The sequence below is a fragment of the Vitis riparia genome, chromosome 6, assembly GCF_004353265.1.
Source record: "Vitis riparia cultivar Riparia Gloire de Montpellier isolate 1030 chromosome 6, EGFV_Vit.rip_1.0, whole genome shotgun sequence".
NCBI classification, from domain to species: domain Eukaryota; kingdom Viridiplantae; phylum Streptophyta; class Magnoliopsida; order Vitales; family Vitaceae; genus Vitis; species Vitis riparia.
Window position 1 is genome coordinate 773,905 of NC_048436.1, and position 21,038 is coordinate 794,942.

At 34.1% G+C, this 21,038-nt stretch overlaps 2 protein-coding genes across 2 annotated transcripts; both read right to left on the reverse strand.

Annotated features, from left to right (window-relative positions):
• Positions 1-542: 542 nt before the first annotated feature.
• On the reverse strand, positions 543-1,797 carry LOC117915882 (F-box protein At2g27310). The gene has a single exon (XM_034831623.1). The coding sequence runs from the start codon at positions 1,753-1,755 to the stop codon at positions 745-747; it is 1,011 nt and encodes a 336-aa protein (XP_034687514.1). The 5' UTR covers positions 1,756-1,797; the 3' UTR covers positions 543-744.
• Positions 1,798-9,785: 7,988 nt separating this feature from the next.
• Positions 9,786-18,736, reverse strand: LOC117917118 (protein phosphatase 1 regulatory subunit 7). Its single transcript, XM_034833339.1, has 11 exons — positions 18,542-18,736; positions 18,299-18,370; positions 18,099-18,191; positions 15,109-15,190; positions 14,926-14,982; positions 11,839-11,903; positions 11,659-11,754; positions 11,382-11,468; positions 11,205-11,285; positions 10,448-11,097; positions 9,786-9,993 (listed from the first exon to the last, which is right to left on the reverse strand). Exons 1-10 carry the CDS (start codon positions 18,638-18,640, stop codon positions 10,489-10,491), a joined length of 1,341 nt encoding a protein of 446 aa, XP_034689230.1. The 5' UTR covers positions 18,641-18,736; the 3' UTR covers positions 9,786-9,993; positions 10,448-10,488.
• Between the last annotated feature and the right edge of the window lie 2,302 nt (positions 18,737-21,038).

Sequence of the window (21,038 nt, forward strand, 5' to 3'; positions counted from 1 at the left end):
AATATTTGGCTTTTTCTAAATGAGAAAAGATAACACATTAGTTTTTCTTTATTTTTAAATATTTAATAAAAATATAATATTATAAAAAAAAACAACTTAACATTTAACATTATTAAACATTATTTAGTTTTAAGGTTTATTTAAAATTAAGTGAAAAAAAAATATCATCTTAAAGTCAAAAACAACTTTAAGTAATAAATAAAAATAATTAACTTATTTTTAAATTCATACATTTTTACTCCCAAATCTTCTTGTGAACTCCACAATTTTTTTTGTTACTCAACCACCCCATTTTGCCCTAATTATAATTTATAATTATTATTTTGTCAATTTGATGATTTAGAATAAATTTTAAGTTAATTTTATTAAATTATTTTAATACTTAAAATAAGAATTAAGTAATAAATTTTAAATCAATAATTTAAATATAATTTAACTTAAAGACAATTAAGTTAATAAGTCATAAGTATTAAATTTTATCAAATAATATTAATAATTAATTTAAAATAAGAACAAATCATTTTTTGTTTAAATAATAATAGTAAAATTAAAAATGGGTCTTCTCTTATATTCCACAAGAATTGTTACAATCAAATAAGACAACAGCCGTCCTTTCTTTAGCATATCATTTCCTAATAAAAAAATTAATTAAATCGATACAATAATTAATAATTCATTCATTTCTTTCTCTTCTTTTCAATTTTCATAGGCTGTAACTGTATCCCCAATCATATATTTACATTTCTATCTGAATAGAAAGTATGACCAAAAGCTCAGAAAAATGGTGACACCAAGGGCAATGCAGACCATGTCCAAAGTTTTCTCTCTCCTCAATCGTCTCTCCCTTCTCTCTCCCATCATTTCCAAGTATCTCTCGTACCTCGCTTTCCCTTCCTCTCCCTTCGCTATCTTTCTCCTACCATTCTCTAATGCCTCCTGCAAAATTACCAAACTCTCCTTCCCATTCAGATGCCTTCCTTCCATGTCCTCCACCTGTAAGTTCACTTCCCTCACCTGCATCTCTCCTCCCTCTTTCCCTGCGCATGTCACCACTATCCCACACTGCACTACCTCCGAACCCACTGTCCGATCGCCGCCCACCACCGTTGCGTATCGTACCTGAACTTCTCCGGTCAACCAGTGCCGCTTCACCGAGACTGGCCTCAGGCTCGAGAGGTTCGCCGCTCGCTTCCGGGTTGGGTCGATGAGGATCCAGTTCAGGGTGAGGGTATCTTCGAGGTGGCTAAGCCACTTGTAATCGCCGGCGACGGAGTACTGTACAGGAGTCGGCACCGTGTCTTTTGGGTCGAGGAGGTCGACACGGAAGGGCGAGCACTGGAACCATCCGGTGACCGTCTCGGTGACTTCGACCTTGGAGAAGATGAGGCTATTTTTGTAGTGAATATCCACAGCGGAGATGAGCTCCGACGTGGGAGACGAAGTAGTGGGGGGAATTTTTCGGGACTGGCCGTGGTACTGGTCGAGGGGGTGGGTGAGGAGGGGGTAGGAGTCGGAGAAGAAGGAGCGGTGGCCACCGGGGAAGGCGGAGACGAGGGCTTGGAGGGTTGGGTCATTTAGCGAAGGCCAGGTGGAGGTGCATATGTCCCTCCAGAGCTTGTCTACAGTGGCGAGCGCATGTAGCTGTGAGGAGGCGGCACCAGCGGCGGCGAGAGTGGGACCGTCGAGACGGGTGAGGATATGGGTCTGAATGATGTCCGGATGGACGGAGGTGATGGTTGTGGAAGGAGAATCCATAGGGAATTTGAAGTAGTCCTGAGTCCTGACTCCGGAGGAGAAACTGAGAATTGCAATGAGAAAGAGGAGGGAGGGAGTGAGGGGTTTATATAATAACAAGAGGAGGGGTTCAAATTGAGATTTATGTGGGGCACGGTCAACACTTGCATGTATTATAAGTTTATAATGTGAAGATGATGATGACGATGATGATGTATTACACTTATCATCTTCTTTCATCTGCCCTAGATTAATTTTACAATTTTGTGGGACCACTAGGGAGCTTTGACCAAAAGGAAGAGTCATTACTCGAACGGAATCCACTTCGATGGCTGCGTAGAAATCGGGCTGCGTCCGCTTGACATTTCGCTCTAAATCCACCCTCCTTTGATCTTTAATTTTTCAAATCTGACTCCAACCCTTGTCAGTGTCTAATCCACGTATTTTCAACTGATTGATAAGTTTGAACAGAATTTTGCAACTGCCCTAGTTTATAATTTACTCAATTTGAATGACGTTCAACGTATTTAAGTCGGCCAAAGCCCCACGGTTTAGTTTATTAGTTATGGTCTCATACAAACAATTAAGTAAGATGAATTTGCTGCTAACACCCACGGACTGAGAAGATTAATCTTATCCATATGTATTAATATATGAGGGAGAGGGAGAGAGAGAGTTGAGGTCACGTCAGCCCCCAGATCGATGATGTGCATGGCTATTTCCTCTCTTTTACTTTCTCTGCTCGCATGCATACTCTTCACACAATAAATGTTTTGTAGGGGTCAAAGACGCCACTGAATTGGGGTGTGGACGACTAAACTATTAGCGCGTTGAATCCTCCATCACCATCTTTCTCTGTTTATTTATTCCATAATCCATATTATATCATACAATCACCCATCAACTAATAAGAAAAGAAATTGCAAAGAATGTGATAATATTGTATTCGGAGTCATCCTGGTGAGCTGCGGGCAAGCAGGCAATGTCACAGACTCACACATAAACCATTTTAGGCTTCTGGTGGGTAAATCCAAAACTTAACATGAGAAGGAAGAAAGTAATCGGCATACAAAACACAAATGCCTTCATTTTTAGGCTTAAATATTAATTAGGCTATGGACTTTATTATTGACCTTTCATAGCGTGAAATCTAAAAGGGAAACATATATTTGAAGGCTTGGACTCGCCATTCAAACACATGGGCTGCTACCTACAAAAAAAACGGGGCAGACAGGGTCCAAAATTGTAGTACTACTGATAGAATAGTAATATTTTAATAATATATAAAAGTTTTCGTTTCTTAGCATAAATTTGTTCAAATACATATTTTATTTTTTATTTTTTAGCATAATTTTTTATGTAAACATAAAAATTCTTTTATAAAAATTAAAATTTTTGGGATATAATTTACAACTGTTTTTGAAAACAGTTAATTTTTTTTTAGAAAAAAAAAAAAAAAGGAAGACACTTTTTTAATATAAAAAATTATTTTTTATTTTTATTTTCAAATAATGCATTTTAATTATTTTTAAAAGACTGTTTTAAAAAATAATTATATAAATATATAAATAATTAAAAATAAAGTATTATATAAAAATTATTTTTACAACATATTTTAAAATATTAAAAATATTTCAAATTCTTAAATAGATTTTTATTTTATAAAACATTAATGAATAATTTTCAAATATTATTCTCAAAAATAGTTTTTTTTTTTTTTTAAAAAAAAGTTATTAAATAAGATCTGTTTTTAGATCTCTCTTTTCAAAATTTAAAAAAAAAAATTGAAGAAATAAAATAAAATTTAATAAATATTTTCAAATACATAAAATATGTACTTTTTTATATTTGTATGAGACTTTTTGTTTTTTTAAATATATATATATATATATATATCCAAATAAAAAGAAATTTAGGAATCAATCATTGGAAAAGAATTTTGCTCTGTCGTGAAGAACAGAAGGACACTTAAAAGAACAACAACAAACAGGGGGCTGCCAGATCAGATGAGAAGAGGACAAAAGATAATTATTTTGAAACAAATAAGACAATAGTTCATGGAATTGATTATAAAATACAATGGAATGGATCCCGCAGATCACACCAACACATCAAAACTAACATGTTCGTCAGTTTAGCTTTTTATTTTGGTGTGCGAAGGCTGTGTTTGCTTTCACACTCCCTGCCATCTATGATGTTTGGGAGGCAAATACATCATCATTAGCTCAGACCCACCTCGTTTTCACAAAAGGCCCAAATCCCGTCCACAGTTTAATTAGACAACAAGGCCCATATAAGGATTATTAGGTAGGAATAGGATAGATATTTGATGGCATGACCCTTCAGTGGAGACTTTGGAGTAGCATTTATTTTCTACCCACCCATGTACTACCTTTCAAAGCCAAACATCCGATGCTCATGAGAGGGAAGAGTCAAGCATAGGAAGAGTACACAACATTTTATTCACTAAAGTAAAAAATAAGTATAGGTGCTAAGGAGAAAGGTGAAGTACAAATAGAACAAAACATAGAGAGGGGATAGCATGTGATATAGATTATGAAACTTCCCACAAGATTTCAATGTCATTAAGTTCAAATGTCAAAGGTGACAATCAAGTCACACCCTAGTCTAATATTATTATGGAAAATTAAAATTTATTTCAATTTTATTTTTATATTAATTTTAAACTCAATTTTTATTCTTAGATTTTAAATCCTGATCACATATGATATTTTTTATCCATTTACTTTTAATTCTTAGTTTTTATTATTTTATAAATTATTTTATTATTATTATTATTATTATTATTATTATTATTATTATTATTATACTATTTTTTTTTCTCTCTCATCTCTCTGCTTTCTCTCCTCTCTCCTCCACCTACCCCCATTTCTCTGCCCATACCCCCCACATCCAAGACCTACCCCCTCTTTTTTTTTTTTTTCTTTTTTTTTACTTTTGCCCTAACTTCCCCAATTTTTTTTCTAGATTTTTCCTCCACTCCAACGGCCACATGACTCCTACACTGGCACATCACCTCATAGGCACTTCCATTCTTCTTCCCTTTTTTTTTTTCCTCCCTTCCACGCGGCCACTCACGGGAACACCCACCCGATCCCCCATTCTTTTTTTTTTTCTTCTTCTTCCATTCTTCATTCACTCACTTCCAGCAGCACACACCACTCCCACACGCACGACCCTTCATTTTCTCTCCCCACTATTCTCCCATTTTTTTCCTCCCACTTTCTCATTATCTTCCTTTTCTTTTTTCTTTTTTTTTTCGTTTTTCAAAAGAGTCATCAACCATCACTGCCACCGGCAAGACCACCTACCGATCGCCACCAACGAGCCACTATCAGTCGGCGACTCCTTTCTCTTTTCTCTCATTCCCTCACTTTCCCATCACACTCATTTTCTATTTATTTTTATTGATTTGATTTTAATACTAATTGTTGTTTGTGAAATTTGAATTCTTGAATTAATATGAAATTTGGGTTAATTTATTGTTGGTGAATTAATTTAGAATTTATTAATTTGGGCTAAAATAGTTGATAATTGAGAAAATAAAGGGTTAATCTAAAATGATAAAAACACCCAAGATAGGGGAGGGGGAGAGGGGAGGGGGGTGAATTGGAAGTTTTTTTAAAAAAATCTTTTTAAACACAATAAAATTAAGCACAAAAAGCATAAATATAAAGATATAATTAGATTTATAGTGATTCGACACTTCCTTACTTACATCCACGAGTGAGAGTTCCACTTATACTTGAAGTTTTAACCAAACTTCTAATCACTTTTTACATTTGGATTCCGGATCCAATGGGCTCTTACACAATCTCTTCAAGTATCTACTCTCTTGAAAACTTTAACACTCAATTAACAAATATGAATTTCTCAACCTAACTCAACAATGGTTCAAATACAGCTCAAAGGCTAGGATGAATCACAATGGCTCAAATGAAGATTTGACGCACTAAGAAAAAAATGAGAGCTTTTATGGCAAGAGCAAGTAAGTAAACAAATAAATGTAGGTGTTCTCTTACTCATAAATGAAGTGATGCTTTCAATTTATAGGTTTCTAACCTCAAGAGCTAAAAAACCAAAAAAGAGTCTCAACCAATTGAGTTAGGGGTCAACTGGTTCACTAGCCATTAGAGGATTTAATGCTCGGCAAGTAATCGTTACCCTCGACCGGACCTTGACCAGGAAGGCAAATCCCTCGACCGAGAAAGAAAGGCTACTGGAAGAGAGAGATTGTTTTTTTGCATCTCTTAACTGGACCTCGATCGAGAAAGGGTAATTGGTTGACAGGTACCTTAGCTGGTTGAGCCGGTTTGGCCAATGCCTTGACCAATTCATCATTTTTTTGCCTGAAAACCTATTTTTTCTAGTATTTTTGCTTTTGGCACTTAGGCAAGGTCTTTAGGCAAAATAATATGTCAATTTTGAAACGTTTTGCCTAAGGTTTATTTGATAGAACTATAATTTTGATGGAAATGTAACTTTAAAGCATAAACCGAGTTTTTCAAAGATGCGTGAAATGATATGTTAATCCTAAGTGCACTTATGTATTCATCTTATATATGTTTCCTATGATTAAAATGTCTTTCAAAAGTCTTGATTTTGCATCCATTAGGTCTTTTGATGAATTTTCAAATTAACATTTGAAATTCTTTATAATTCAAACAAATTAGTAACTTAATCATGGTTTGTTATCATCAAAACATGTTTAGGAGAACCCTTGGACTAACAATAATTTATATGATTGTACTCATTTGAATTATTTAATTTGGACATGATATAATATTGTGGTATATTTTGAATGTGCGTTTGCATATTAAATTGGGTTGATTTTGGTTGTGGATTTAGGTTTATATATAAAATTAGGATTGAATTATGGGATATTAAGTTTAGGTCTAATGGAATTTATTTTAATTTATCATGTTTTGGGTTTAATTAATTGAGTTTATATTTTGGTTATTAATTTGAAATTTTTGGATTAAGGCTTATGACATGTGAGATATTTTTTGTTGGGTTATATTTGCTAATTTGGGCCCATCTTGATTGACGAAATTTGTTAGACTAATTTGAAATTTGATTTTTGGCTTAAATATCTATTGTGAATTTTATACATTTCTAGAAATTTACATTTGAGTTATTTTTGTTTTTACATGGACCCATTTTGTAATTTTGTTGGCTAAGTACATATTTATGATACGTAGAGTATGAAATTTCATGAAAGAAAATGAGACTCAAAAATCCGTAGGAAGACATTGAACTTGTTGTAAACTTGTTTGGGTACACGTTTTATTTCTCACTACTATTTAATTTTATTTTTATTAGTTTTTGTAAATATTTGTTTGTATATATTTATTGAGTGTGTACAGAATTGAATATTGAACAAATCGAAAATTTTGTTTAAATAAGAAGAATAATTTAGTAAACATGTGAGAAAATAAAGACTAATCTTAAAAGAGAAAACACCCAAGAGGAGGGTGAATTGGGATTTAAAAATTCTTTTTAAACACAACAAATTTAAGCACAAGATGAGCAAATATAAAGAGATAAGTGAGAAAACAAAGGTTATGCTTAATTAAGAAAAACAAAAAAAGGGGGGGGAGGAGGAATTGGGTTTTTAAAATCTTTTCAATCACAACAAATTCAAATACAATATAAGCAAAATAAAGAGATAGAGTTAGAGAACTCAAACTCGGATTTATAGTGGTTTGACACTTCCTTGCCTACGTTCACTCTCCTCAATCTATTAACCGAGTGAGGATTCCACTAACTTGAAGCTTCAACCAAGCTTCCAACCGAGATTGTGTAAGAGCCCATTAGAGCCGGAATCCAAGTGTAAAAAGATTGGAAGCTTGGTTGAAGTTTCAAGTTAGTAAAACTCTCACTCGGTTAGGAGATTGAGGAGAGTGGACGTAGGCAAGGAAGTGTTAAACCACTGAGTTTGAATTCTCTAACTCTATCTCTTTATTTTTGTTTATATTGTGCTTGAACTTGTTGTGTTTGAAAAGATATTAAAAAAACTCAATTCACCCCCCCCCCCCCCCTTTGCGTGTTTTCCTTAATAAAAGCATTATTTTCTCACAACCTAATTTTTTCTCACAACACAAAAGTCTTGATCTTCATTTTCACAAAGAAAAACAAAACTTACAAGAAAATGACTTGTTTCTTTAGAAGAATTATATTTTTTTTTTCTTTTGTTTCCAAGGGAGAGAAGAAAATATATTTCTTCTTTTTTTGGTTTTCAAAGAGAAGAGAAAACGTATTCTTTCTCTGGTTTTTTCAAGGAAGGAGAATTCTCGCAGAGAGAGTGTTTTCTCTTAGAGAGAGAAAAATAAAAACTTTTTATTTTATTTTATTTTAATAGTGGCAATTTCTAGATAATTTTAAAACTCTCATAACTACTCTCCCATTTTCTCAAATTTATTGAGTTGGGTTGGATCGGGTCAGCCTACTTGGACACCCAAACCCAACTCCAATAAGGAGTGATTCTTGAAATTTTGGAAGGGCTTTCATTATCAAAAAATTTTAATAAAAATACTTTTTTGAGCTCCATTTAAAAGCTAATTGATTCTTCCTAAAAGCATTCATGATAGAAGTACAATGATCCAAAGATCCATAATATTGGTCATAATGCAAAAGGGGTACCAAGTCATGGCCTGAAGCCCTGGCTTATAAAAAAGGTGAATCGTCCTTTCCAATTTGTGAAATTTCGGGAACAAACACATAACCCCAACAGCCATGGATTAAGTAGTTTAATCTTATACATATAGGTTGGATAGAGACATCATATGGAGATATGAAGGATAGAATCAAGGTCATATTATCCCAGCATCCCATGATGAATATTCAGACATGAGTCATTCCCTCTTTAATGTAATACTATCCACCATTGAGACAACCTTTCCTTCTATCTTCTTCTCATTAGGAACTTTCAAATCCAAAGCAAACATGGTTTGTGTTGTTCATAATCAGAAGCGTTAGACTTTAAATGCAACATCCAAAGAACCGAATAGAGTTGAAAAGACAAAAGCCAACCCTAAGACCATAAACAGCCGCCCATCATTTCTAAGTAGTTGGACGGTCTATTGGAAATTGTAATGGATAAAGATGGAGGACAAGTGCCAAATACTGAAACCAAGAAAAAAAAAAAGACATCTATTAGGCAGAACTACATTATTGTGATAATGATGCAGGCCACGATAGCCAAAATTCGGTCGTTTATGGGTGTGTGTATATAATTGTTGTGCCTCATATTTAGAACACGTGTGACTAGAAGGCTGATTTGATTAGTAGCTTTCTAACAATTATAGGATAATATGTGGACAGTTCAAGAGGTTCAGTGATGCTAAAAAAATGTGGAAAATGATGCTAAAAGCCAACAAGAGCAATGGAGCTGAGGATGGTGGTGGCCTCTCCCCAATAATGGGCTTTTAACTCTTTTCTTATCAATCATTTTCCAGGAAATAAGATAACAATATATCATTCAACACAATAACAGAAGAAAAATTATTAGCAAGCAAAAGATAGGTATCCAAAATTCTCCACCAGGGCATAATTTTTTATAATTTGTTTTAAAATGAAGTGGGACAACCATTATGTCCTACAGCATTTTTAGCATACTTAGTCAAAGATATTTCATTTGTATAACATATCATTCAATTTAATTTGGCTAAACACGGTTTGATTTTGCTGTGTGAAGGCGTATTTGCTTTCTCACAAGGTTCATGTACCTGTAACTGAAGAGGACTTCCAAATCGATAGTTTTTGGAAAAAAGAAAGGATTTAAGATAAGGGCTAATAAGTATATCTTGCAACTTGCAGGGTTTGAAGATACTTATAAAGTTGCAACTTGCAGGGCTTGGGACCACGACTAAAAGATCAGGATGAATTCTAAGAGGGAGTGAGACTAACTGTACCTAATACCTTTAAGTACATAATGGAGAATGTATGAACTGAATTAAAATTGTGACAAAGATTTTGGTGCATGCCAAAATTGTGTCCTGGTAATTTCCTTCGAGTCACACTACAAAGGCTGACCTCTGTGACACAGGAGGTACTAATATGCATGTTATGCTAGCATTAAATTAATGTAAAAACTCTGATTGTACTAATATAATGTTAGCAGAAACATAAAAATACAACAGTTTTTGGGGTAATCATACTCATTACATTGGTTATATGATTGAGGAAGGCTATCAACTCCATCCAACTTGCATCCCCATGTCTTAGATTTCAAGCAATCTGCACATCAGACATCATTTCAATAGTCAGCACTATGCATTGTCACCTGACAAAATGAGTTCCATCTCACTTCAGACCAAAAAAAAAAAGGAAGACAAAGAAGAAGAAAGAAAAGAAAAGAAAAGAAAGATTTGCGCTGAGTGGTGAAACAAATTCATCACGGGTATCCATCAAAACTGGTCGGGAAGGCTGGATTTAGGAGCCACTGGATGACAGTATTGAGTTAATAATTTCAGCAGCCACTCATTTCCACCAAATTCTTGGAGGGCATGAGCGTTTCGCAAAAACAGTGCAATGTCAAAACTCATCATAACTGGTTTCTTAAAAATTTGATTAACTCAATAGACATAAGCACATGGAATTTACCCAAGGTATCTCACAGGAGTGTAGCCTAACCCGAGAATATGCATAAGTTTGAAAATAACATTCATTGTTTCTAATGGAAAATGAGTACCTAGAAGCCCAGTGCATTTCCATGGCTTCTTAATGCTACAATTACTCATCATCCCATGTTGATGGCCCACCCAATCCAACTTCAACTGGCAGGGATAAACACTGGATTGAAGGACTGATGCCCCGCCTCTTAGTTTTCTTTTTCTTAGCCCCGAAGGAAACTGAGCCACCAGCTGAATTGCTGTCTTGGAAAGCTTTATCTGTCCTGTCTTCAACACTATATTTTGAGTTTTCAGCAGTTTCAGCAGCAAAAAGTTCCATGAATGGAGTTTCACCATCATCAATTGCACTAAGTCCACCTCGCTCTACCTTCCTTGCCTTTTTATTTAACTCCCTTTCAACCATTGTGTGATCCTCCTTAAGTATTGGAACTTTTTTCTTTGCTTCATCATTTGCCTTCCGCTTTTTCTTCTTCAGTTCTTTCTCCACATCAAGATCACTGTTAACAAGACGAGCAAGTCCACTTTCAGTCATCGAATTATGCTTGTTCTTTTCTGCCCTGCCATGATCTCTTTTATCTTTCTTTTTAACTTCTAACTCTGTAGCAACATTAAGTGGGAAATCATCAACTTTGTCACCCTTCTCATACTTGGTGATTTTATCTGTAGGTCTTGCATTGAATATCTGCAAGTTCGGCAGCAGCCTTTTTGTCTGCAGTAAAATTGTTAAACTAAATAAATAAATAACAATGACCAGAAGGTAGAAGACTCAGCTTAAGAAAGAGATTAACAAAAGAAAATTATGGTAAGAACCACCACCTTCTTTGCTAACTTCTCCTTCTCAGCAATGGGGTTTCCTTGTAAATTGAAGTTTTTCAGGTTAACCAGTGAACGTATCACCTGCCATTTCAGCATGTAGCCAAGATACAAAGTCAAACATGTTCCAATCAGATGAAGAAATAATGGGCTAGAAATAAGTTTGCCTTCAATGGCTACCTTCAGATCTGACCAACTAGTGATTAAATTGTTTCCCAAGTCCAGATTCTGGAGCTTTGTATTATATGCCAACTCAGCAGGGAGTGTCTAATGGATTCAGAAGGAAAAAGAAGGAAAAGGAAATTAGCAATTTAAGTTAACAATATTAAACCAAGAAAGAAGTCCAGATAAAAGCACTAAAGTATTTATTAAAGGAGCAATGAAATCAATAACTCTGGCAGAGCACATTTGAGGGAGCTCGGTTGCCATAGAAATGAAGCAGCAACTTAAACAATACCTTGATATCATTGTGAGCAAGTCGAAGCTCTTTCAATTCGATGCAGGACTTAAGTGAAGAGCCAATGGATTGGATTTGGCATTTAGAGAGAGAAAGCTGAAAGAAAGATGATCTTATGAACGTTAAGTCTCTATAAACAAACTTCCTATTGAAGGGATCAATCAGCAAACAACTCCATACCTTTGTGATTGATTTCAACTTGACCAAAGACTCACCAATTTCATGGACTGGATTTCTGGAAAGAACTGCAGATAAACATCCAAGAACCCAAAATCAAGATTCAAATTAAATCTATTAAAACACTGTCTGACACACAAAAATGATCTTTAGCAGAAAATTCATTATCTTGGAATTTCTGACCCAGTAGTTGAAAAAATCAGCAGACATTTAGCATGGTAGAATAGAGGTTTTTTTATTTAATTAATTACTTATTTTTTATTTTCTAAGTAAGCAAAATTAATATATTGAAAACATCAAAAAGCAACACACCCAAGGACCAAGGGATCACAGATAAGGGTTTATTCACATGCCATTTATCTTTTCAAAACTTCACCCCCTATCATTTCCCACCTCAAGGATGCTTTGCTTTTGAAAAGGTCTTATCCATTTCTGATAGTTTTCCATAACCTGACCCCCATACCCACCTTTCACTTTACAAGAACTCTAACCGCCTTCTCCCTCTTCATACTTCTCCAAAAATGACCTGTTTCCAGAATGCTTCTCCCTTAAAAGGCATCTCCAATTCCACTTTCCAAGGAGTGCCCCATTAAGTGAAGACCAACCTCTAATGCCCAATCCTTCTTTTATCTTATCTTTTCAGATGATCAGTCATTTCACTAAAAGCAGCTTTTTCTCCAAAGCATCACATCCCTATAGGAAGTCTCTTTGAATCTTTTCAAGCCTCAATGTGACATTTTGAGGAGTGTTGAAAAAGGAAATGAAGTAAATACACAAAATGGATAAGTTGCTTCAAATCAAAGTAAGTCTCCCTTTTTTGAAATATACAGTCTTTTCCATAACCTTCAGATTAATCTCTCTTCCACACTACCCCACACCAACTTTGCTTTGAATGGAGCTCCTAATGGGAGCCCATGTAAGTAGATAGAAGGTCTCCTATCTTGTAACCTAGCTCCAAGTCCAATACCTCCATGCTGGCAAACCCCCAATTGGGATTAATTTGCTTTTCTCAAGGTTTACTTTCAAACCCGATATAGCATCAAGTCACATAGCAACCACCTTAAATAAACCATCTAAGTTTGTGAAGCCTTGCAAAGAATAAGGGTATTATTAGCAAACAACAGAAAAGACACAACCATCCCCTTGCCCTAAATCCTAATAGAAAACCATGCTACCTAGCCTTGTCCAAAAGACAGCCAAGTGTTTCTATCACCAACAAAAATAAATAAGGATAAGGATGGTCCCATTGTCTCAGTCCTCTAGAACTTCGAAAAAGGCCGAAGAGGGTAACATTAACTAACACATAAAAAATTGTTGTAAAAATGTACTAATCAATCCATCTAATTCATTTCTGGCCAAACATCACTTTTTAAGAATAGGTAGTAGGAAGCCCTAATTAATGTGATCATACACCTTCTTGATATCAAGCTTACAAATTACACCACTAGAGTTGCTTTTCAGCATAGAATCTATTCCCTCATTAGCTACGAGCACTACATCAAGGATCCACCTTCCCTCTACAAAAGCATGCTAGAACTTGGAAATCACTTTTCCCACCACCTTCTTCAATCCATTAGCCTACACTAAAGGCTAGAAGCTTATACAACCCACCCACCAAACTTATTGGCATGAAATCTTTCAAGTCCTTAACACCCCCTTTCTTGGAAATTAACACAAAAAACTTGGACCCTTTTTGGAAACTCTTTTAAAAAACAAAAAATTGTTTTCCAAACTCAAAAACGCATTTGATAATTTTTGACAAAAAATAGTTTTCTAAAATCTTGTTCTAAAAATAGGGTGTTTCCTAATAACATATTTTAATTGTTTTCAATTGGCTTTTTGGGGATTGTTTTAAAAAATAATTGTACAAATATGGAAAATAATTGAAAATAAAGCATTACATATAAAAGTTATTTTTAATAATATCTGAAAACATGCTAAAAACATTTTAGATTCCCAAATAGACTTTTGTTCTAGAGAACATAAAAGAACTATTTTTGAAAAATTGTTCTCAAAACTACTTTTTGAAAACCGTTCTCAAACGGATCCTTGGTATTCAGACGTATAAACCTTTCTTGGTCATAGAACTCCTTAAAAAGACCCAACGTTTTATTTTTCACAAAATCCTAATAGAAATGTCGAAAGACCGTAGAGAAACCATTTAGCCTAGAGTTTTATCCCCATTTGAATCGGACAAGGCACTACACACCTCCTCCTTAGAGAAAGGCACCTTTAACCCTTTAGTATCCTCTCCGTTTAAGGCCTTTGAAAGGCATACCCTTGATGCTAGGTTTCACACCCTCAAATTAGACAATAGATTATGAAAAGCCTGGGCCACCCCTTCCCTTATCTCATTCTCCTCATTGAGCCATACCTCATTAATTTTGGTCTTGCCCAAAAAGTTTCTTCTTCTATGCCATTAACCATTTTGTGAAAAAAAAAAAAAAGAATTGGTGTTTTTGTCACCCTCCTTCAACCAAATCTCTCTAGATTTTTGTCTCCAAAAAACTTCTTCGAATAATGCCTACTTGCAATAACATCCTATCAACTCATCTATGTTTAACATTCAGGTTAAAATGGAGTCCACTAGAGAGAAATATTTTAAAATACCGCCTCCTAGACTGAGTGGAACAATTGAAAGAAAGGCCATCAGTTATTTCAGGTATGGTGGGTCTCACCACAGTTAGAATATGTCCCACTGACCACTACAGATCTGTGACCAACACCTCTCCCCAATCAGGACCACATAAAATGATCTCCCTCTCTTGGATGCCCCTAGGAGCCAATGTGAAGGCAAAGAGTTCCATAATAAACAAACAGTTATTAGTTCACAAATTATCAGGCAATAAATTATTAGCACTCAATTCTAGAGATGTCTACCTAATTTTACTCCAATGGAAGTGGTTCTCCCCATTCTTTTCTTACTGCCTTTTGTGTTTGTTCTTCAGGAGATCTCTTCTACTGTTATATCTCCATTTTCTCTAAAATTAAAATAAATGTGGATATCCTGGACTACAAATTTTCAAAGCACATGTATAGAGAAATTCCTAGGGTTAAGTGTGCCATCAGTACATCAAATGGAAACCATACCAAGGGTGTTCAAATCTTTCATTCTATCAAGTCTGCAAATGGAACCAATCTCATTGTCTGCAAGAGGGGGGGAAAGCATGAGTGAGAAAAGTAAACTTTCTTGTACTTATACCAACTAATCAAATTTAAATATTAAAAATTAAAAATAATGGGCAAAGCAGTTGGTTAAATAAAAAAGCTCACCATTCAAGATTAATGCACGTAGACTTACAAGAGACCTAACCTCATCCATTGATCTAAGCTTATTTTTGCCCGCATTTAACACCTGGTTTTCAAAATTGGCAAAATGTGAACCTGTTATAATTAACATAACAAAAGTCCTAATTGCTAAAGAGCGTGGTAGGATTTATTGACCTAACCCAATTTAATTTTTTGATTTCAGTACTCAACAAGTAAAGAGGATAATCTGATTCAACCTGGTGTTATTCATAACAACTGAAAATCGCATACAAGAAAAAATTAATCTCATCAATAATATTACTTGTGACTCCACATTTTAACTCAAATTATAAGGAGATTATTAAAAATGAAATGCGATAAACTTCTGTATAACCCATTGCAGTAAGAGTTCTCTAGCACATATTGACAGAACTCTGTTTTTACCATGAGATTTTTGTTTATCTTGATTATGATTATGATAGGAGTGGGTGTTAGGAAGAAGAGAAGGGGTGCAGGAGGGGAACACTCCAATGACAAGCACAGGTTTACTTTGGACAGCATATGACTTTACACCTTATCTCTTAGCTTAAGGAATTTTAAGGATATTTGACTTGTCCATGATTGGCTATGCTCTTTCCTTTTTTTACTTCTTTTCTCTCTCTTTTTCTATGTTTACATTCTGTACATAGCTTTTTCAGGAATGCAATTGCATTTATTTACAAGAAATAAAAAATAAAATAATAGAAAGTATCATATAAAAACACTATCAATTGACATTTATCAAAAAAAAAAACACTATCAATTGACCTATAACTTCTCACATCAAATGGCCAAAAAAATACATGCTTCAAGGGTAGGATAGTACTATTATCCATCATTTTTAATATATGTAACATGGCAGGAAAAGAACCAGTATGTCCTAATTTCCACAAATCATGAAGGCGAAATCCAACCTCTGGAAACTAATGCAAAAGAAGCACAAAATTTTTAAAGTCCCTCATTCCCTCCCTTGGGATTCAATTTCACTTATGATACTTGTACATTTTATCAAACATGTGCAAATTGATAAATAATTTTTCATATACCTAAACTGCAGTGTCTGAATTTCAGCAACTTACAGCTGACTATGGACAACCCTCAAAATTGCTTGGTATAGTGGGAAAAATGGGAGATGGATTACATACCTAAACTGCAGTGTCTGAATTTTAGCAACTTACAGCTGACTATGGACAACCCTCAAAATTGCTTGGCATAGTGGGAAAAAAATGGGAGATGGATCAAAATTGGTCTATGTGGATTCAAAGTCCTTTGAGTTAACCTCCAGCAATGTATAGGAGTGTATTGCAATAAAGATAAGAGGAAAGAGGTAAAGGGCATTCAAGGTGGATCAAGACGAGCAGGAGCCTGGCTTTGCTGTTAAGCATCATTGGGCCATTGTTGCAAATGGAAAAATTGTTTTAAGGAGAGCTAAGAGACAATGGGAGATGGTTTAAGGTAGAGATAAGAAAGAACAAAGCTGGTAGGTACCTCTTGTCTTGCCCATTTAGTTTTACAGCTGATGAACAGTGAAAGATGACACCTACATCGGGCATCACATGTATTTCATGTTCCAAATTTTATTTATAACTTGTCTATGAATATTTTTTCAGTGATAAGGCTCCAGATTCACATAATTAAAGAATGAGTTATACCAGGAAAACAAGCATTACGAAATTTTATAAACCCTCACCAATTTAGTTGAAATTTGACCAAAAATATTATGCAAATTAGAAAGATGGAAACAGATGTGAATGTCTTATTAATCTCCAAGGGACAGGTTTTTATATAATGAGACAAAGCATACAGTTCCGTAAACCACATGAACTGCAGAACAGGTTCCCAGAGACTGATTAGTCCAGGGTATAAGACAAAACATTCACTTAGAAGGTTGCATCTCAACGGCTGCTAACTTTACATATAAGTATTACATAACAATTCAAGATACACTAGGAAAGAGAAATGATTATTAAAACTTACATCTATAATTACCAAACATTTAGGCTCCATTTGGATCTTGGAATGTTTGAGGAAAATGTGAGTGAAAGAGAAAAATGTGGAAAAATGGGAGGAAAGAAAAAATAAATAAATAAATAAAATAAAAGTTTAAACTCAATAAACTTTTCATACATACTTCTCCAAATTTAGTTCTCTTTTTTACTCTTCTATAAAAAGAATGAAGAATTTGAAATTGTATAAATCTTTAAATAATTTTTATTATCTATGATTATCCTTTGTACTGATCACAATAACCAACCAAGAGAAACTTTGATCCTTCCTACATTTATTTTTTATTTGCCTAGTACTTTATTTATCCAAATAGAGCATTAAAGTTTCATGGATTCATGATTCCAGGCACTCTTTGTTTCTTAGAAACAATGGAAAAGAAAAGGGAGGGGAAAAAGGAAAGGATAAAAAAGAAAAAGAAAATAAGAAACAAATTTGAACCCAATAGATTTCTCCTCCATCTTTTCTAGTTTCCCTACCTCGTTAAACATAAAACTTTCAAATTTTCAAATTCACCTAAGTCTATACATTTTCTTTTTCTTCATATTTCTTATCACATCCAAACAACAAATAACAATGTGTTCCTTACCCTCATTTTGTTCCCATGTTTGAAACAAAGTCCCAGGGAGCAATGGGTAAAATAAAACAGAGAGCAATCCACGAAAAGAAAACAAAAATAATATCTCAAGGACTTGTTTTTTTTTTAGCAGAATGCAAATAAATATTTGGATCACAAACTAAGAACATTTCCCCTTTTTTTTTTTCAATTGTGAAAGTGCCCACATTTTAAAAAAAAAAACATTCAAAACTAAGCATGTTTCCCCATAATTTCCATTTTTTTCCTGCTTCTGAACAAGAAGAAAAAAAAAAAGAAAAATCCTCATTTCTGCCGCCAAAGAAGCCCTTACATTCTCTTAGCTTTAATAGCAAATGAAGCGAAGAAGAGAATTGTGAAATTTCTTAAAACTTACAGTAAGCTTAGAAAGCTCTTCAATTCCTTCCAAGCTTTGGAGTTTGTTTTGTAAAACTGATAGCCACTTCAAATTGACGCATAACTTCAAGTCCTGAAATAAGATTGTTAATCCAAGTTAATTTCCAATGTAGCCACTTATCCATTCCAAGCAAAGAACGAGAAAAATCATGGTCGTCGTCGAAGATGAAGAAGAAGAACCTGGAGCGATGTAAGATTGTTAAAGCTAAGATCGAGCCTCTCCAAGTTCTTGAAGTCAGCCAAGCATGAAATCTGCCCAATAATAGTTTTAAGAAAATAAAATTATCAAACTAAATAATAGAATAAATAAGGCTTTCTCTCTGTTTTCCAAGCAACCAAACGTAAGAAAAGAGAAGAACAGGTAGGGCTTTAGGAGGAGAGCAATAAAAACAAAAAATGAGGAAGAACGACAAGACGTAGTACATGGGAGAGAGCTTTGTGATTGAGTGAAAGAGCAGAGATTGCGTTGTGGTCGTCAGTCTGATTCTCCTGCAATATCTGCTTGGAGCTCAAGCGGGTCATGCTGAACTTCGAAGTTCCAAACTCCAATTCCTGCAAAAACCCTAGACTCCCACTTAATAATATAATTCAGGATTTGATATCCACTTATATCCAAAATCTGGTGCCCAAAAAAACTGCAGCAAGAGAAACATTTTTCTAAAAAATAATGTCATATGTAATACATCTAATGAAAGATGGAGAGGCAATATTCCAAACTTTATTTGGTAATATGAGAGGCAATTAAAAAATGAATTAAATTTAAGATATGATAAATGATAAGGTAATTTATTTTTTATATTTATTTTATATACAATATAATAATTCAAAGTTCAAGATATACATATTCCATTGACCGTTAATTTATTCCTCTCATTTATTTTTGTATCATTTTTAAATTTTTTATATTACTCATGGAGTTACAAGTGTTTGGATGGGCACACCCATCTTAAGAGACTCGATGATTACTTAAATCGAAATTTTGTTCATAGTTGAAGGTCAAAGGATTGACCAAAAAGGACTAGCAAGAAGAATAGATCAAAATGCACTAAAAAAAAAGTTCTACCTAAAAAAACCAATATAAGTATATATATTCCCTTATTATGGAGACCATTGAAAGCATTTTACATATACTACTACAAAAAGAGACACGCCCATACCAAATGCAAAGCAATTTGCTTACCTAAGGAGCTTCAACTTAATTAAAAGCATGCAAAATGCCCAATAGTTGTTAGAATGATGTAACCTGACAATCGATGCTTGGTCTAACTTGATAAAAGGTCTCCAATGAACCCACTCAACTTGAGTACGAGTAGCACATGCAAGCCCCCTTTCAACATGTTAAACTACTCATAGCCTAGTACCGAAATGAATTTACCACTATCCTTAAGCCTTGCCACTCATGACCATGTACAAAAAGGTTAAAACACAACTCAATGACATGTCCCACTAATAGATGACATCCTAGGTAAGTTGTTAAGCATCACTTAACACAAGATTGATCAACAAAGAATGAACTCAATACAATATCTTAAATCTAATTTATCGACTAGTTCCTTTTCAATGAGAGGGTTGATCAAGGGGCTAACCAATCAAACCACAAAAAGCTATATAAGTAGAACTTGGGCTCGAAGAGGAGGGGTTGGTTCCCAAAAAACAAAAGGAGGAAGAGATGCCTTCTCTTCCAATTCTCTAAATCCCTTGATCAACATTTATGTTCATGGTTTCTTTCCATCTTGTACCATTCACTTAGAATCAGATTGTCCTCTAGTTTGCTTTTTGTCACAGGTTCTTGAGGATTCTTCACCAATTTGAGTGGTTAACCACTAGAGCCATTGGAGACATTAGCAGCGGACCAAGGTTCAATAGTTTATGCACCAACAACTCATTTTACAAACAAAAAAAAAATATTGATTGAAAATAAATAAATTTTTAGTTCACTCAAGAACAAGAGTTTCATTGTGGAATTCAAACCTAACCATTAATCAAGAATTGATAATAACAATGAAAACCTATGAATGAAAAAGATTCTCTTGAAAACAAGCCTTGATGATTCATTAGTTGGGATAATGGAACAAACCAAGTATTGATTCATTTATTTTGAATTGAAAATGAATAAGGCTCAAATTATGTAATTTAACTTAGTTAGTGCTAGCACCATAGCCATGAGTCTAATATCTAGTTTAAGTTTATTTGTAAAATAAGGGAATGAAAATAATGCAAAGGAACGGTATGAGCATGAGAGATGAGTAATGAAGGTCATGGAGATGGTAAGAAAATATGCAATCATGTTGAAAATGGTTTAAAGCAAGAATGAAATCACGGAAGAAAGTGACTCAAACTAGATGTAATAATCATGAGTTTGAATCTAATTTTAAACTCCCTTTGATGAGTTTTTTTCTTGGTGATTGTTGGGTATGGTGCAAATCTTAAAATGTCAAGAATACAATGCTTCAAACGGTGTAAGAATTGAAGTTGAAACAAGGAAATTATGACAATTTGAAGCAGAATTGTGTAAAGTCTAGTTTGAAAATTTTGATTTGGACATGTCAATTTTGAATAAGGGAATAAACAAGGGGGAGCATTAAAAGCTTTGTTTGATATTATCTTGAATTTTGAAAAATGATTTGAATGAGTAATAAAGGGGAACCAAAATGGCATAAGCTTTGTTCAAAATCACCTTGGATTTCAAAATAAGATTTTGAGCAACCTGTATGCATTTTGAACAACACTATTTCATTTAGAACAAAGCTTCCAAAATTTGAACAAGGACTAAAGTTATCATCATCAATCAATATCTTCACACTCTCAAGAGAAAATGGACATCTATATTTCTTAATACTAGAGAAGTTTAGGTCTTGTTTAGTAAATAGTTTCGAAATCAATTTTCTATTCTCCAAAAAGAAAACAAAAACACTTTTAG

What these genes read in the sequence shown, in the direction of transcription:
- LOC117915882 (XM_034831623.1), bottom strand. Translation starts at nt 1,755, where the DNA reads ATGGATTCTCCTTCCACAACCATCACCTCCGTCCATCCGGACATCATT.
- LOC117917118 (XM_034833339.1), bottom strand. Translation starts at nt 18,640, where the DNA reads ATGACCCGCTTGAGCTCCAAGCAGATATTGCAGGAGAATCAGACTGAC. An exon ending in ACGTGCATTAATCTTGAATG is followed by an intron (nt 14,983 to 15,108) that starts GTGAGCTTTTTT and finishes CCCCTCTTGCAG; the next exon opens with ACAATGAGATTGGTTCCATT. An exon ending in AGTTGAAATCAATCACAAAG is followed by an intron (nt 11,755 to 11,838) that starts GTATGGAGTTGT and finishes TCTTTCTTTCAG; the next exon opens with CTTTCTCTCTCTAAATGCCA.